The sequence below is a fragment of the Lutra lutra genome, chromosome 9 (assembly GCF_902655055.1).
Source record: "Lutra lutra chromosome 9, mLutLut1.2, whole genome shotgun sequence".
Classification (NCBI taxonomy): Eukaryota; Metazoa; Chordata; class Mammalia; order Carnivora; family Mustelidae; genus Lutra; species Lutra lutra.
Window position 1 is genome coordinate 121,943,572 of NC_062286.1, and position 17,599 is coordinate 121,961,170.

Consider the following 17,599-nt stretch of genomic DNA (forward strand, 5'->3'; position numbering starts at 1 on the left):
GCCTTCTCTATCTATATCCAGAACCCACTACCTCTCACCACGTCCTTTGGTGTCTCCTGGTTCAAGCCGGCACAATTATTGTCCTCGTTCCTGCTATACCCCTCCTAAAAGGGTCTCCCTGCTTCCACCTCAGTCATCACAAAAGCTGGAGTGTTCCTTTCTTCCTCTTAAAGATTATTTATTTATTTGAGGGAGGGAGAGAGAGAGAGAGAGAGAGAGAGAGAAAGAGAATGAGCACAAGTGAGGAGAGGCAGAGGGAGAGGAAGAAGCAGACTCCCTGCTGGACAGGGAGCCTGATGTGGGCTTAATCCCAGGACTCCAGGATCCTGACCTGAGCTGAAGGTAGACACTTAACAGACTGAGCCAGCCAGGCACCCCTAGAGTGTTCCTTTTGAAAGGTAAGTCAGAGCATGTCACTCCTTGCTCCAAGCTGCCAGTAGCTTCCTTTCTTGGAGTAAAGCCAGTATTTATAATAACCTACAAGGCCTGGGGCGTCTGGGTGGCTCAGTTGGTTAATATCTGCCTTTGGCTTGGGCCATGATCTCGGATTCCTGGGATCCAGCCCCACATCGGGCTCCCTGCTCAGCCTGCTTTGCTCCCTGGCTGTGTATCTACGGGTTGCCTGTGGTATATGGCAACTTAGCAGGGTGAGGCAAGCTCGTCCTCTCCCTCCACTACTCCCCCACTGTCTTGTGTTCTTTCTTGCTCTCTCTCTCTCTCTCTCTCAGATAAATAAAATCTTAAAAATATATAAAACAACCTACAAGACCCTACATCTTCTGGCCTGTCTCTTATTTTGTTTCTTATTATTTTTCCTTTCCCTCACTCTGCTCTAGCTACATTGAGTTCTGAGCTGGCCCTTAAACATGCAGGCCTGCTCCTACCTCAGGGCCTTTGCACATGCTGTTCTGCCTAGATTGCCTTCTACCGGATCACCACATGGCTCAGGTCTCACCTCCTTTAGGATTCCGCTCAAATGTCACCATCTCAGAGAGGCTCTCTATGACCAACTAATTTAAATTTATAACACTCCATTCTTCGAAAACCCTTCTTGTCCTTCTCTACTTTTTTATCCTTAGCATTTGTCAACATACTATTTATTTTACTTAGTTACCTGCCTTCACCTACTGGAATGGGAGCCCCATGAAGGCAGGAATTTTTGTCTGTTATATTCACCATTCTACCCAGTACATAAAACAATGACTGGTACTAAATGTTAAAAAAAAAATTGTTGAATGAAATGAATTTTTTTTTAAGATTTTATTTATTTGGGAGAGAGAGAGAGAGAGAGAGAGAGAGTGAGCATGGGGGAGGGGAGGTCAGAGGGAGAAGCAGACTCCCTGCCAAGTAGGCAGCCCCATGTGGGACTCCATCCTGGGACTCCAGGATCATGACCTGAGCTGAAGGCAGTTGCTTAACCAACTGAGCTACCCAAACGCCGGAAATGAATTATTTTAACAGGGGCTGTTTTCCCAGCCCCATGTTGGAATCCTGTTTTTTGTTTTGTTTTGTTTTGTTTTGTAATTGGGTAATCTTTGCCTATCTTCTTTCTTTTGGCACCTCTTGTGTTCTTTACGAATTCTCAGTGGCTCCTTGATGGCGATTGCAAACGGCACCACAAACAGGGTCTTCGTTTCTTCCGTAGCAATGTTTATCCTACTCCTTCAAGTCTGAAGGTCACATTCTTTGGTGAAAGTAGAGAAGGAATTGAATGATTCTGTCTTTTCATGTTCACTTGTTCATATTATCTCATCTCTTGTGAGCCCAGGGCTTTTTTTTTTTTTTTTAAAGATTTTATTTATTTATTTGACAGAGAGAAATCACAAGTAAGCAGAGAGGCAGGCAGAGAGAGAGGAGGAAGCAGGCTCCCTGCTGAGCAGAAAGCCCGACGTGGGGCTCGAACCCAGGACCTGGGATCATGACCTGAGCCGAAGGCAGCGGCTTAACCCACTGAGCCACCCAGGCGCCCCAGGGCTTATTTTTTTATTAGTCTATTTTCTTGCTAAAAATCTTTCGGCTGCTCATAGCATTTTCTTTTTAAGATTTTATTTATTTATTTGACAGAGATCACAAGTAGGCAGAGAAGCAGGCAGAGAGAGAGGAGGAAGCAGGCTCCCTGTTGAGCAGAGAGCCCAATGTAGGTTCATGACCCGAGCCCAAGGCAGAGGTTTTAACCCACTGAGCCACCCAGGCGCCCCCTCATAGCATTTTTTTAAACAGCTAATTACAGGCAGTAATATGCTATACTTTTGTGGCCCTCTAAAAGTATTTTTATTGGTCAAATTGACTCTTGAATAATTTGTTCATTCAATAGACAAAGGCATTCTACCATGCCTTGGGAATTTTGCTGGGCATCCAGACAGCTTACAGGTAGATCAAGTAATGGCACGTCATTATGAACAGGGTCATCTCTAAGAGTGCTAAATGCTGAGGAAAAGTTAACAGGGCCTGGGAGGAAGGGCTACTTTAGACAGGGTAACCCAGGAAACTTCTATGCGAGGACATTTGGGCTGAAAGATGAGAAGTGGGCCATTTCAGGATTTGGAGAAAAATGGTTCTCATAGAGGGATCAGCAAGTGTGAAGGTCCTGTAGCAGGAACAGCTTTGGGTGTCCCAGGGACAGCAAGGCTGGTGTAGCCGAAGTACAGTCAGTAGGGGGAGGAGAGGTCAGAGAGGAAAGCAGGGGTCAGAGCAGTCTGGGCTTCCAGCTAGACAAAGGGGTTGGATTGTATTTCCATCGTAGTGGGGAGCCCTCGGAGGGCTTTAGGCAGAGGAATGGTAATATCCGATCAGAGCAGAGATGGGCTGTGGGCAGGATACTGGAAGCAGGGACATGTAAGGCGGCTGTGAGCTAGTGAGGAGTGACTGGCAGGGATTGGGTGGGCACGAGTGGAGATGGACAGGACAGAAATGGGGGTAGTCTGGGTGTGTCTTTGGGGGTGGGGCCCACATGACCTGCTCAGGAACAGAGCATGAGGCAGTGTGTGGAAGTGGACAGGCTCCAGGGAGAGAAGAGGAAACAGCTCATGGCAGAATCAGGGCCCAGCTCCTGACCGGGACCGGGACCTTCCCCCTTCTCTCTCCAGCTTTGGGAGCAGGATGCTTCCTTGTGGGAACTCAGACTGGAAGGCAAGAGGAGGTGAAATCTGGGGAAAATGGAAAGAAATATTGTCAGGGGCCAGGGTGCTTCTTGATGCTTAGCTGGGGCTTGGGTCTGGATGTTCTGTTCCCTCCACGACACTGCCACCCAGTGGTGTGGAGTCAAACTGCAAGGGCAGGCCTCACCCAGTAACCCAGCTTTTCTCCTGTCATCCCAGGTCTTTAAGTGGACAGGAAGCAACTCTTTCTTTGTGAAAGGAGACTTGGATTCACTGATGATGGGCAGCAGCAGGTCCGTGTCTCAGTCCTCCCAGGGTCTGGAGTCTTCGGGTAGTCGGGGTTCCGGTCCCTCTCCCATCCGGAAAGGCTGGGCTGGGCTGCCCCAGAGAAGAGGCTGATGGTAAATGTCCAGGCCTCTCCCTTCAACACTGCCTGGGTGCTGCCTAGTCCCCCAGCCAAATCCCTCAAGCCTCCTCTAAACACTGAGGGGAAAGGATGGCATGGACTATCCTCCAACGTTTTTACAGTTGATGACAGCTTAGTCTGAGTGCATGTGATTTGGGCAACAGCATTCTGCATGGTTGGATGAGGCTAGAGTCAAGGGATGGGAGGCTAAATCAGGATGCATAACTCACTGGAGGAAGGCAGGCATCTGCCCAAGAAACCAGCGTGCGTGCATGCGTGTGTGTGCACGTGTGTATGTGTTGGGCAGATGACCACTCATCATTAGGAAGAAAAAGTCAGCCTTACTCCTGGTGAGACCCCTAGATTCAGGCAGAATAAATCTTATCTCAAGGGCAAAGATGAAAGCAGTGTTTGACTAGTACTAGGCAAGTTCTTTGCCCTCCCAATGCCCTGAAGAGCCTCTACGGAGATAGTCTGGCACAGAACATACAAGCCTTTGCTGATTTGCAGTAACCTACTTCCCAGCCCCAGCCCGGTTTGCTGTCCAGTGAGAGGATTAGAATGGATGCTTTCTGAAGTGTTTTGGGCTGAGTCCGTGCCTTAAGAGTCACTCCTTTGTTTAAGCATAGCCATCTTTAAAATGTTCCATATGTTCTAAAACATGACTGTGGACAGTGGTGCACCACTGTATATATTTATTAAAATCATTTAACTTTAGGGGCACCTGTGTACGTGTGTATGTGTTGGGCAGATAAGTCCGTCAGTTGTTAAGCGTCTGCCTTCAGCTCAGGTCATGATCCCAGGGTCCTGGTCCCTGCTCAGCAGGAAAGTTCTTGCTTGGCGGGAAGCCTGCTTCTCCCTCTTCCACTCTCCCTGCTTGTGTTCCCTCTTTGATTGTCTTTGCCAAATAGATGAATAAAATCTTTTATTTATTTATTTATTTATTTATTTATTTATTTATTTATTTGACAGAGAGAGATCACAAGTAGACGGAGAGGCAGGCAGAGAGAGAGAGAGAGGGAAGCAGGCTTCCTGCTGAGCAGAGAGCCCGACGCGGGACTCGATCCCAGGACCCTGAGATCACGACCTGAGCCGAAGGCAGCGGCCCAACCCACTGAGCCACCCAGGCGCCCTAACATCTTTTTTTTTTCAAAGATTTTATTTATTTATTTGACAGACAGAGATCACAAGCAGGCCGAGAGGCAGGCAGAGAGAGAGGAAGGGAAGAAGGTTCCCCACTGAGCAGAGAGCCCAACTTGGGGCTTGATCCCAGGGCCCTGGGATCATGACCTGAGCCGAAGGCAGAGGCTTTAACCCACTGAGCCACCCAGGCGCCCCTAAAATCTTTTTTTTTTTTAATATTTTATTTATTTGTCAGAGACAGAGGGAGAGAGAGTGAGCGAGCATAGGCAGACAAGAGAGGCAGGCAGAGGCAGAGGGAGAAGCAGGCTCCCCGCCAAGCAAGGAGCCCGACGTGGGACTCGATCCCAGGACGCTAGGATCACGACCTGAGCCGAAGGCAGCCGCTCAACCAACTGAGCCATCCAGGCGTCCCTTTTATTTTTTTAAATAAAGATTTTATTTATTCATCTGACAGAGAGAGAGATCTCAGTGGGCAGAGAGGAGGAAGCAGGCTTGCTGCTGAGCAGAGAGCCTGATGTGGGCCTTGATCCAGGACCCCGGGATCATGACCCAAGCCAAAGGCAGAGGCTTCAACCCACTGAGCCACCCAGACACCCCTAGACGAATAAAATCTTAAAAAAAAAAAAAATTAACTATTTTTAAAAATGCTCCAAATCCTATGGGGAACAACAGGTGGAGTTCCCAACAATTCTGGATATAAATTGGTTTAAGGGAAGGTGAAATAGGCAAAACTGTGCTGTGGTCGTGATGAGGCCAATGGCTGATGGGGTAGACTTAGAAGACCAACATCCAGGAGTGAGTCATGCCAAGGTTTTTCTCTTCTCTTTAGTGGCCAGTTTGGGCTGTGGTTGGATGGAGACTTGTACCGTGGGGGAAGCCACCCTTGTGCAACTTTCAATAATGAGGTACTGGCCCGACAAGAGCAGTTCTGCATCAAGGAGCTGGAGGCCTGGGTCCTGAGCTGAAGACCCCGTGGTGGGTAGCTTCCTGAAGCAACAAATGCTCAGACCTGCTCATGAATGCCTTCTGGACCCTCCTTAGAGAGGGCTGCCCATTTTCTCAGAAACCTGGATGACTATGGCTATGACCAGACCTCCTCACGGCCTGGGGACCCGAGACAGTCCTGCAAGCAAACTATGTTCTCCGGTAGAGGTGACTGAAGGAGTGAAAGGGACTCACAACTCATCTGAGCAGCACAAAGAGCCTCATGAAATTTCTTTTTATTTATTTATTTTTTAAAGTAGGCTCCATGCCCAGCATGGGGTTCAAACTCATGACCCTAAGATCAAGAATCCCATGTTCCACTGACTTGAGCCAGCCAGCCACCCCACTGAAATTTCTTCTTAGAAATTACACAACTGGGGTGCCTGGATGGCTCAGTGGGTTAGCCTCTGCCTTTGGCTCAGGTCATGATCTCAGGGTCCTGGGATCGAGCCCTGCATCAGGCTCTCTGCTCAGTGAGGAGCCTGCTTCCTCACCCCCACCCCATGCCTGTCTCTCTGCCTACTTGTGATCTCTCTCTCTGTCAAATAAATAAATAAAATCTTAAAAAAAAAAAGAAATTATACAATACATGTTGATTGTAGAAAAAAGAGGACTTTTAAAAAAATTAAAAATGCCTAAAAGTCAACCACTCCCCAAAACCCTAACATTTTCATTTTCATATACACCCTTCCAGACAATTTTCCATGGAAATACACACACACACACATATATACATAATACATATATATACAAATACATATACATACATACACACACACACACACACACACACACACATCTCTTCTGAGAATGGGATTCTAGGGGCACCTGGGTGGCTCAGTCGGTTAAGTGGCTGCCTTCGGCTCAGGTCATGATTCCAGGGTCCTGGGATTGAGTCCCATGTTGGTCTCCCTGCTCAGTGGGGAGCCTGCTTCTCCCTCTGGCTGTCCCTCCCCCTCCCCTGCTCCAGTGCACGCTCTCTCAGTCAAATAAATAAATAAAATCTTAAAAATAAGAGAGAGAGAGAGAGAAAAGAAAATGGGATTCTATTCTGGATGTTTTAGAAATAATTTTAACTTCATACTGTCAAGCCATAGACACCTGGGCTCAACTGGTGAAACTAATAAAGACTCCAGTAGCATTTTTCTTTTTCTAGAACACTGAAGGCTTCCTGTAGGCCACCCGCATACTGGGTGCTTGCAAATCTCTAGTTTTACAAGGAAGATATGAAAGCAGCAAATGAAAGATATGCCTATTTGGATAAAGAAGTTGGGAGTCTCTGTAGATGGGAACCTAGGGCAGGTTGAAAAGGAGGAAAGATATGTTTCCTGACACACGAGTTCAGGAAATGAAGAAACATCCATATCCCTTCCCATGACAATGCCTGCCTCCTGCCAGAAAACCAAATAACATAAGTCCTGTTAAATATCATCCCTTCTCTTGCAAACCAACCATAGCATGGACATAGCACACATCTTGGCAGATCCCTAGACCAATTTCCTTTGCACAACAGGGTGCAGACTGGGCACACAAGTGTGAGAGGACGTCATTAAGGAAAATACCTTTGGTTTCAAGATGGAGATACATTCGTGGAGCTTTATTACAGCTGTTTCCCTCACCCAAATGAAGTAACCAATCATTTAAACTCGCAGTTCTTCCATTCTCCAGGTGACAACAGGTCAGTAACTCTAGAGGTTGTTAAAAATCTCAGTTTTTATACAAATAGTGAAGGTGTTTGTTAAGTAAATTTTAACCTTGTAAATGGCACATGGTTCTGATAATTAAAACAGTTGCAAAGAGCATAAAGTGCAGCTGACTTATAGGTGAAGGATGCAAAGTAGATTCAAGTTACTTCTCAGCACAATGATACAATGTTGAAACATAAAATTCCAGAGTAAACCACAATGATTTAAAGATACCAGTTGCAGAAATAAAACAATCTTAGCAGAAAAACATTACATTCTTGACCTTGGGTCTGGATACACTAAGTCTAAGCCCTACAGTTCTCCCCACTGAATGTTTCAGTGGTACCTCGGCCAACACAGATATGACCCAGTCCCATGGCTGACTTCACTTGTGCTTCTAGGAGCCCAGTGTGGACATATCCTCACCCACACAGCATTATTCTCCTATGAATTAGGGTCAACTCTTGATCATCTATTGGGGGATGGAGGAGGGTGGTGGTAGTTATACAGAATGGCAGGCTTCCTAAGACTTTTCAGCCTATTGTTAACAGAACAGAACTTGGTTACACAGTGGAAGGTAGCAGGACTCCTAACACTTGTGGATAATCTGCTGCCTATGGTCTGAGTTCCTCCCTTCCTCCCACTCACTCTTGCCCACAGTCATCCCAGCGCCCCAATCCTGGCCTGCCATGGAGGTTTTGTAAAGGAGTATCCAAGCATAAGATGTTAAGGGCTTATGACTCCCGTTCCCCGCTGCCTTGTTTCTACAGAACCAACTGGCTACCGCCAGCTTTGGGTCTAACTCCAGACTTTATTCTTGGTGAAGTTCTGTAGAACTGGCAATTGTGTGTTTATGGAGGTGGGTGTGGGGGCCCTCTCCATGGAATTGTTCAACCAAAGTGGTGCCTAAAACATGGCAGGAGGTAAAGAACAAGCAAGCGTGGGGAATTCTGGGCCACAGCTGGGAACTTGGAATTCCAGGGATAATCACTCATCTCACCCCAGGCGGCTCAGTCTTTGCTCTGAAGCTGATAAAATGCACAACTGAACAAGCAAAAACAAAATCCCAGCTCTGTGTAACCCCAAGAACGCTTCCTGTGACCCTGATGAGCTTACAAGGGAAATTCATTCAAGGTCAGAGGGGAGCCTTCTCCAGGTTGAGCAGTGATAGTGATAAAGACCTTGGGACATGGATAGTGAGTATTTAGGAGAAAGAAACTGCCCAGGTCCGGGGCTGCAACTGACCCAGAGAACAGCCCCCTCACAGGCAGTTTTAGGTACCACTAAGTCCTGAGCCCTTGGATCTTTTAAAAAAATTAATCATGCCTTTCACTCAGAAGTTGGAGCTCACTCCCAGCCCTCATTTCCTACTGTTTAGTCCAATCTGGCTAAAAGGGTGAGGGAAGGTCCTTCACTAACATTCAGATCACTTAAGAAGAACTGTCCTCAAATTTGAGGCAATGGGTACCTCCCTCAAGGGGCTAGGATTTTATGTTTCATTCTTAACCATGGCTGTTTATGACAGTCCCAACTTTAAATTCCTACGTACACTGTCTCTCATTTCCAAGCATTTTTTTAAAAAAGAACAATCATATGTCATAACAGTTCAGAGTACATAAAAAAATTTTTTTTGTTATTCTAAGAAAATAAGACTACTAGAGAAAGGCTTTAGTTATGGTTAAAATAGGCAAGGTAACGCTTTCCATAGCATGTATAGCAAGATTTGCCTAATACCTCTTTGTTTCTTTGGATAAAAATTACTTAGCTTCAGCATGTGTGTACATTCAAAATATAAAAAGCACTAGTAATGACTAAATTTGTAGAACTCCATGACCTAATTCCCTACGTTAGTTAATACTCTTGGGGGACAGGGAAGAAACTTGATGTAAAGAACTGGCTGCAAACATTCACACTGAGTCATCTGGAAAAAGACAATGTCTAGATCTGGACACTTCCCGCAAGTGATCTGGGCTCTCGGCTGAATTCGTGTTATTCCATTCCAGTTTCCGAGGTGTTATAAGTGGGGCTATAATATCACCATCCTGCCAAGAAAAGAAAAACCAGGAACAAAGAAAAGCCAGTTTTTATATCTTTGAGTGAAATCCTCATGTGCACCTATCCTCGTCTAGCAGATAAATTGCTATTGCAATGTATTTTTTGCATATTTCAAAATGCCCCACAATTTTATTACTCTTGGGAAACCCCAGATTCTATACATCCCCTGTGCTTGGGTCAAATTAGAAACACCACAGTCCTGAGCAGGTAAGAGTCTTTGTAGGAAAAGCTATCAGACCTACTCTTTTCAAAGATGGCCAGAAGCTGGACACTGCGGAGTTCTGACTCCTCTCCCTTCATACACTTTTCACGAATGACCAATTCTGTTTTTCTTTTTTTGAAAATCCTAATTACTTTTATTTCTTTATTTTATTTTGTTTTTTAGGGAGAGAGAGAATCTTAAGCAGGCTCCACACCTAGCACAGAACCCAACATGGGGCTCGATCTCATGACCTGAGATCATGACCCGAGCTGAAAATCAAGTCAGACACTTAACTGACTGAGCCACCCAGATGCCCCGTCTGTTTTTCCAGGAAAAAGAGGGACTTCACTGGATCCCAGCTCCTCTCTTGCCTAGTCCCCTCTGCAATAAATGATACTCATATTTGGAAGACCTTTCTGGTTCAAAGTCAACGTTATTTGCCTTCAAACTCATCTCTATTTCTATCAAGCGACCTTATTTCTACCCATTCTAACTTCGATTCTAGTGAATTTTATAAATACAAATTTGAATGTCACTCTCCCACTTAAAACACTTTAATTGACCAGCTGGGGCACCTGGGTGGCTCAGTCAGTTAAGCATCTGCCTTCTGCTCAGCTCAGGGTCCTGGGATTGAGCCCCGAATCGGGCTCTCTACTTGGTGGGAAGCCTGCTTCTCCCTCTCCCACTTCCTGTGTCTCTGTCAAATAAATAAATAAAGCCTTTTTTAAAAAAATCCAAAACCAAAAAACAACACCTTAATGGCTTCCATTGCTCTTGGCCTACAGGACTAGCAAAATCCCTTGGACCCCTCTCCTAAAGGGCTCACCCATATTCTGGCCTCTCCCTCCCCCACCCACCCAATGATTTTACCCAGCTTACTCCTCCTCATCCATCCTTCAGGTCTCAATTTCTAAGTCCTTCTTAAAATAAGCCTTTTCCAACCAAACAAGTATGGCTTAAGTTTCCTCCTTTTGGCCCCTCTAACACTCTGTGTGCCTTACCCCAAAGCACTTATTACCACACCACTACAATTGTTATTTACTTGTGTGCCCCAGCGAGAGTGTGATCTGTGGGAACTATGTCTGTCTTAGGGACTGTTCCATCTCTGGTACCTAACATGGGACCTGGCAGAAATCCTCCTTCAATGAGTGAATGCATCTTTGTCTTAAAGGAGTTATTGCCAGATGGCTAAACTTCAGCAGTCTCTGGCCTCTTCTAGTCTCTCCAAGTTCCAATTCATCGGCTGCTGGTTTTCTTTCTTAATCGGTGGTTTACTTGGGTGCTACTATACCTAAGACAGACACACTTCCTCATTCCCATGGGTCTCATTCTAGTTGGAGATAACAAACACGGAAGTAATGATGGCAGCACCTAAGGAAACTCTTGAATTCTCTCAATGATTCCCTCCCCACTGTTCAGAAGAAGTCTTTCCTAGCCGGTTATGCAAGGTTCTCCATAATCTAGTCTATTCCTCCCATTCAACCTCTCACCACTCAACAGTAGGAATTCTCGAGTCCATACAGCTGGTCTCCTTGTGGCCCCCAAACACACTCCACTTGTTCCAGTTTCACGCCATTGGGTTACTCCCATGAGCAACTACAACCACCTTTTCTCCCTGCTACTCATTCAAACACAATCCAGCCTTCTGGACCCAGCAGAATGGCTTCTCCTCCAAAGGGTTTTCCTGACAGCTCTCTTAACTCTTAGAACTCGTAACCTAGAATTCTTAACTAACAGAACTCATCTGTATCATTCCTTCTGACACGTGATAAAATACCAATAACTGGGTTGCTCCCTCATTTTTGTTTCCTTCAGCACCCAGAGCATGGGGGTTGGGGGAAAGAAGATAAGGTGTTGTGGGAGAGCATACTGGGCTAGGAAGTAGAACATAGCTTCACACCTGCCTGCCAAGTATTTCATTCAGACACCCCACAAATGAACGACTGGCCACTTTCTCTGTGCCAGGCACCTGCTGTGTCCAGGTCAGTAAGGGACAACTTTAACAACACCGCTGTAGGGTTGTCAGCAACAGCTTGGCTCCTCCTCCTCTCTATTGTCTTATTCTAGACAATTTAAATAGTTTACAGTTTGGGGAATCCTGAATTTGAAGTAATAAGTTAGAAAACTTATCTTCACTTGTATATGGCCTTAAACAATTTATTCAGCTTTGGTAACCTTCTCTGAAAGATGATGACACTACGACTCATTTCCCAGGTAATTGGGAGGAGTGGAGACAACTGGTGAGGACATTATAAACTATCGTTATAAACCACCAAACATTACGAACTATCACATGTTCACCATTTTGAACTTTTAGTATTAGGATAATAATGATAAACAGAGTACCCACTGACAAGTGGTGTAGGAAGAAATCACTATTCGACATAGTCAGACATTTTAAAAGGAAAGCTTAAATTGGAAAAACTTTTTTTTCCAAAACCATAATCAAGTGACTACAATTTAAATGAGAACTTTTCAGAGGGAAGTAAAGATCTCTTTTGATTTTTACTTAAAATTAAAAAATTGCGCAAAGCATGTGAATAATAAACCACCCACCTGCGGCTTGGTGAAGTCTCTGATCAAGCACCACTGAACGAAATGCTGGTGCGCAGCATGCACGCTCTTTGTGTCAGTCTTCTTACAGTATGCGCGAATTAGCTGCTCTGCAAATCTCTCTGGCAAAAGCTCCGAAACCTTTTCAAAGAAGAAAAGATTTCACTGTCATTTTGAATTCATACAATAAAGAGAGGTCAGCTGTTCCTAAGCTCCATTCTATTTGTTTTTTTAATATCTTATTTATTTGAGAGCGAATGTGAGCGAGCAGGGAGATGGACAAGCAGACTCCCTGCTGAGCATAGAGCCCGACATGGGGCACGATCCCAGGACCCTGAGATCACGACCTGAGCTGACAGCAGATGCTTAACTGACTGAGCTACTCAGGTGCCCCTGCTCCATTCTTGAAGTTATATTAAAAACACCACACTGGGGGCGCCTGGGTGGCTCAGTGGGTTAAAGCCTCTGCCTTCAGCTGAGGTCATGATCTCAGGGTCCTGGGATTGAGCCCCGCATCTGGCTCTCTGCTCGGCAGGGAGCCTGCTTCCTCCTCTCTCTCTGCCTGCCTCTCTGCCTGCTTGTGATCTCTGTCTGTCAAATAAATAAATAAAATCTTAAAAACAACAACAACAACAACAACAAAACAACACACTGGGGTGCCTGGGTAGCTCAGTCAGTTAAGCATCTGTCTGCCTTCGGCTCAGGTCATGATCCCAGGGTCCAGCGATCGAGCCCCGTGTTGCGGGGTGTGGGGCGGGGGGAGTCCCTGCTCAGTGGGGAGCCTGCTTCTCCCTCTGCCTCTGTCCCTCAGCTTATGCTCTCTCTGTCTCACTCTATCTCAAATAAATAAAATCGTTAAGAAAACAAAACAAAAAAGCACCACATTCTTTTGCTGTTCTATCTCAATTATCATCCAAAGAAAAGAATTCAAGGTAGTTGTCATATAGCAAAATGACCCACAATTTTATGTCAATGAAAGACTAAAAATTTGTATTATGTAATTATATGTAGACCAGACTCTCATTAAAAGATACGCAAATAAGCACATTTAACTTTCATGACTTCAACCATACAACATTACTTCTCCATCAGATTTATAATCTAGCCTCTAAACCAAAAACAGTGCTTTCATCTATGTTCAGCAACAGGAAAAACTGGTGCTAAGATGGTCTAGTCTACACAAAAATCAGATAATATTTAACTTTTTTGTAGATCTTATTTATTTGAGAGAGAGAGAGAGCACAAGCAGTGGGAGCAGCAGACAGAGAAGCAGACTCCCTACTGAGCAGAGAGCCCAACACAGGGCTTGATCCCATGACCCTGGGATCATGACCTGAGCAGAAGGCAGATACTTAACCAACTGAGCCACCAAGGTGCCCCAATTTTTTAAGATTTTATTTATTCATTTATCTGAGAGAGAGACAAAGCATGTGCAAGAATGGGGGAGGGACAGAGGGAGTGGTAGAGAAACTCAAGCAGACTGCACTGGGCATGGAGCCCAATATGGGGTTTGATCTCATGACTCCAAGACCATGACCTGAGCCAAAACCAAGAGCTCAACCGACTGAGCCACCCAGGCACCCCCAGATATACTTTAATTTTAAAGATACATTTTTTTAGTTTTATCATACACATTGACTTTAAGACCTAACCTGCATCTTAATTGCAGATTTATGGGGTGCCTGGGTGGCTCAGTGGGTTAAGCCTCTGCCTTTGAATTAGGTCATGATCTCAGGGTCCTGGGATCGAGCCCTGAGCCCTGCTTAGGGCTCTCTGCTCAGCAGGAAGCCTGCTTCCCCCTCTCTTCCTGCCTACTTATGATCTCTCTGTAATAAATAAATTAAAATCTTTAAAAAAATAAATAAAATAAAATGCGGATTTATCATAGATTTGCAAAATGCTACTATAGCCTGTTTCACCCCTAAGTAGTTACCTGATCTTTAGTAATCCTGACTGCTTTGCTGAGGTCATGCTTAGAATAGAAGCGAACATGATCGATAGGATTCTGGTCTTCCATTCCATAATCCATGTTGATAACCTTAATAAAAGTAATAAATTAGTGATCACTCACATAATGGTGAGCATTAAATTCAGGGTTGTAGGAGCATCACAAGAAATGGAGCAGGGCTCTCTGGAGGTTCAGAAATAAGGCACTGATAAGGTAGCCCATAGTAGAATAAAAATAAGTCTGGTGCATGTGCCATAGGGATTTGGTCTTGAAATTGGGATGGGGTATGGGAGGTATTTGTGCTTTCAACATAAGCAGAGTGTAAAGTCTATGCCTATGTGACAGCCACTGTGACAGGTACTACAGGTACAAGGAAGCTTGAAACAATCCCAGCCCCCACAGCATGTGCAGCCTAGACTGAGGTTGAACAAATAATTGTAAAAGTAATGACTGAACTGCATTTGTTCTAAGAGCTACTAAGGAGAAACAAAGGATGCTGTGAACTTTGGAACCAGGGAGCCTCGTAATCTGGGGTTCCCTGGGAATGATGCATGTTTTCCTGGGAAAGTGAGCAGGATTTATTCCGGTCTATCTATGTGTGAAAGAAACGAGTTCCAGGCAGAAGAAATAGCTCTGAGGGAGACAGGGCTGTCCACTGAATTAAGTAACAGTGAAGTCACTGGGGAACTTGGAAGAATAGGTCTAATATGGTGATGGCGACAGACAAAGGGTTCAGGAGTAAATAAAAAAATTAAAAAAGAGAAGACAATTCTTAGAAGCTTGACTGTTAAAAGATGCAAGAGATAATAATGTAGAGAAGAGCATCATACCTGGGAAAGGTAAAAGGGGTATTGGGGGCAACTTTTCAATGCATTGGGCCTTAAAGAAGAGGAGAGGAGTGAGGAGTGCAACATTTGCTGTTTTCCTGAGATGAAAGTCTGTTTAGCTGCTGATGGGAAGTCAGAAAGAGAGGACAGAATGGATCCTGGGATTCCACAGAAATGCTAAGATGAATGGCTCTATGGTGTGCTACTCAATGTCATAGCCATTAGCCACATGTGGCTTTTTAATTTCAAAGTCTTTAACATTAAATACAATAAAAAATTTAGTTACTCAGTTGTAGTGACGTTTCGAGTGCTTAATAGCTGTGTGTAGCTAGTGGCTACCAAAATGGACAGCACAATTATAGATCATTTCCAGCATCACAGAAAGTTCTATCAGACAGCCCTGATCTAGAACATAACTAAACGATTACTCTTAGCCTTTGATAAGAAGAGACATTTCCCCACTACCAGAAGGCTGAACACAGTGGCAGATGGAGGCTTATTCAGTGGTGTAGGTTGAGAGAGTTCCTATCTAATGGCCTATATTTTATCTCTGAAATAAGGGCCAAAGTGGGGTTAGTCCCAGAGGGGTGAATAAAGTTGTGGGCAGGGAACAGGGCTGAGGTCTGAGAAGAGTGGAGATGGTTTGAAATTGTCATTATGGAGACCGGAGAATTTCACTAAGTCTACCAGAAGTCCAGAGGGCCCAACTAAGGTTAGGGACTATGAACTGCCATTCAGCCCTTTGCTGAGTAGAAGCAAAGAAAGGCAAGAGAGTTGAGGATAACTATAGAAAATGACTGAATCCATCACAGAATCTAAGAATGGGAGAGAAGTAGAGATAAAAGGTCACTGACAAGTTGGAAGGAAGTGAGGAGGCAATAAAACTAGAGGTCTTAAAGAGCAAGGAACAAGCACATAAGGAAGAAGGGGGTTTGAGGACAGAGACAGGATGCTTAAAAATCAAATGTCAGTAAGGTTCAGAATATAATCTGCTGAGTGCTGGCCAAGGTGGAGTGGGTAAGGTCACTGAGGATAAGGATGAAGAGAACAATCGGAATTGGCCAGCCTTGAAATCACCAAGGACCACTGCAGGAACTGGAAAGGGAGAAAGGCTCTAAATCAAGCCAAAATCTTCAACCAAGAGGATAGCAGGTTGGGAGAGGCTGGTCTCAGAGGAACAGGGATCTTGCATACGGTCGTGAAGTGATACTAGGGAACAAGAGGACTGATGAACAGAAAGGCCTCCTGACCCAGAGGAATATGCTTTTCCTGAAGGGGCTACAGAAGCATCAGGCTCTCAGGAACAGCTGGGTTGCAGCAAGGGTGAAGAGAGTCAACAAAGGGCTAAGTTCAGGCAAGTGTGTTAATTATGGAGTGGGAGGGCTCCCTGGACAGGTCTGGAAGAAAGGGAAGATAAGGAAATTAGAGAGGAAAAATAATAGAGTAACGGGGTGATGGTGGTACAGAAAAGAACGGACAGTAAGAGGAGCTTATCCTGGGACTCTTCCTTAAGAAAACAAACCAAAAAAATGGTCTATGAGGTTTGAGAGCTATCCTGGCAGTACCCTATGAGAGAAAAGTAGACATCTGAGATCCAGCTGTGGTCCTGAAGTCAGACCAGAGGTATGTCTCCCAGAATGTGTGTGTTACTGGCTTTAAGACCTGCAGCGAGTGTTCTGCACCCCTTTACATGGGAGGGAGCAACTGCTCAGTCTGCTCGTGAACCCAGGGCTGGCGTTATGGTAGGTTTCTCTCCTGGGCGTTGTTTCATGTGGGGAGGGACCCAATGTAGCCTTGACATTGTTAAACATCATGGTAAGGTATGAGCACTAATCAAATTTCAGCAACTTTCAGAAGTGCCACGAGCTCTTTGCTATTTATTTCCTTGCTATTAGACTAGAAGTAAAAGGCAATTCCTATTTTCTCCAAAACATATATAACTAGAAATTCCTCCTTAAAGCAGATTTGATAAAATGGTTATCTTTCCAGAAGGGCAATACTATAATAGTTGGCGTTCCCATCCTTAATGAAGGACTCGAGAGCAAAAAAGGAGCTACAGATCCGCAATTATGAATCTTTCATTCTAAATAGCAAAATTAAGTTTTATAGCCCATTAAGTAACCATAAAAGTTACTACACATGGTCTTAAAAGGAGGCACATATAGTAAAATGTACCATATAAATATTTTACACTATCAAACTAAAATTGAGAGGCAAATACATAATAAGACATTTAATTAGCAATTTTAATTGCATTCTCAGAATATAAAAGGGCTTTACCCATCTTAACCCCATCTTTACCCATCTCTTTCTCTGATTCTGAAACTCTTCTACCATAGTCACTGTAAAAAAAAAAAAGTACCAAAAAAAAAAAAGAAAAGAAAAGTACCTGTAATTCTACCACCCACGTAGAAACAATGTTAACATTTTACCAATACATCCAAATTTTTTTCAGTGTGCTCACTATAAACATACATGCATATACATTTAAAGAAACAAAAATAAAATCATTCTGAATGCATTGCTTTTTCAGTTATAAATATCTTTCCATGTTAAAAACAACTTTTAATGTTTGCATTATTCCACTGTATTTCCTATTGAGAGATACATCCTTTCCCCTCCTTATACCCTCCTTATTTTATACTATAATAATAACACAATATATAGATGTGTGCCTTTTTTTTCCCCCCCAAAAAAC

The 17,599-nt window shown here is 44.3% G+C and overlaps 1 protein-coding gene across 1 annotated transcript in view; it reads right to left on the reverse strand.

Annotated features, from left to right (window-relative positions):
- Nucleotides 1–7,207: 7,207 nt before the first annotated feature.
- SAMHD1 (SAM and HD domain containing deoxynucleoside triphosphate triphosphohydrolase 1) overlaps nucleotides 7,208–17,599 on the reverse strand; it is a 58,386-nt gene continuing 47,994 nt past the window's right edge. The window contains exons 14-16 of the mRNA XM_047744764.1: nucleotides 14,060–14,164; nucleotides 12,130–12,267; nucleotides 7,208–9,358 (exon numbers count right to left, since the gene is read on the reverse strand). Coding sequence (XP_047600720.1) covers nucleotides 9,224–9,358; nucleotides 12,130–12,267; nucleotides 14,060–14,164 — 378 coding nt within the window. The 3' untranslated portion in view covers nucleotides 7,208–9,223. The remainder of the gene's footprint in view (nucleotides 9,359–12,129; nucleotides 12,268–14,059; nucleotides 14,165–17,599) is intronic.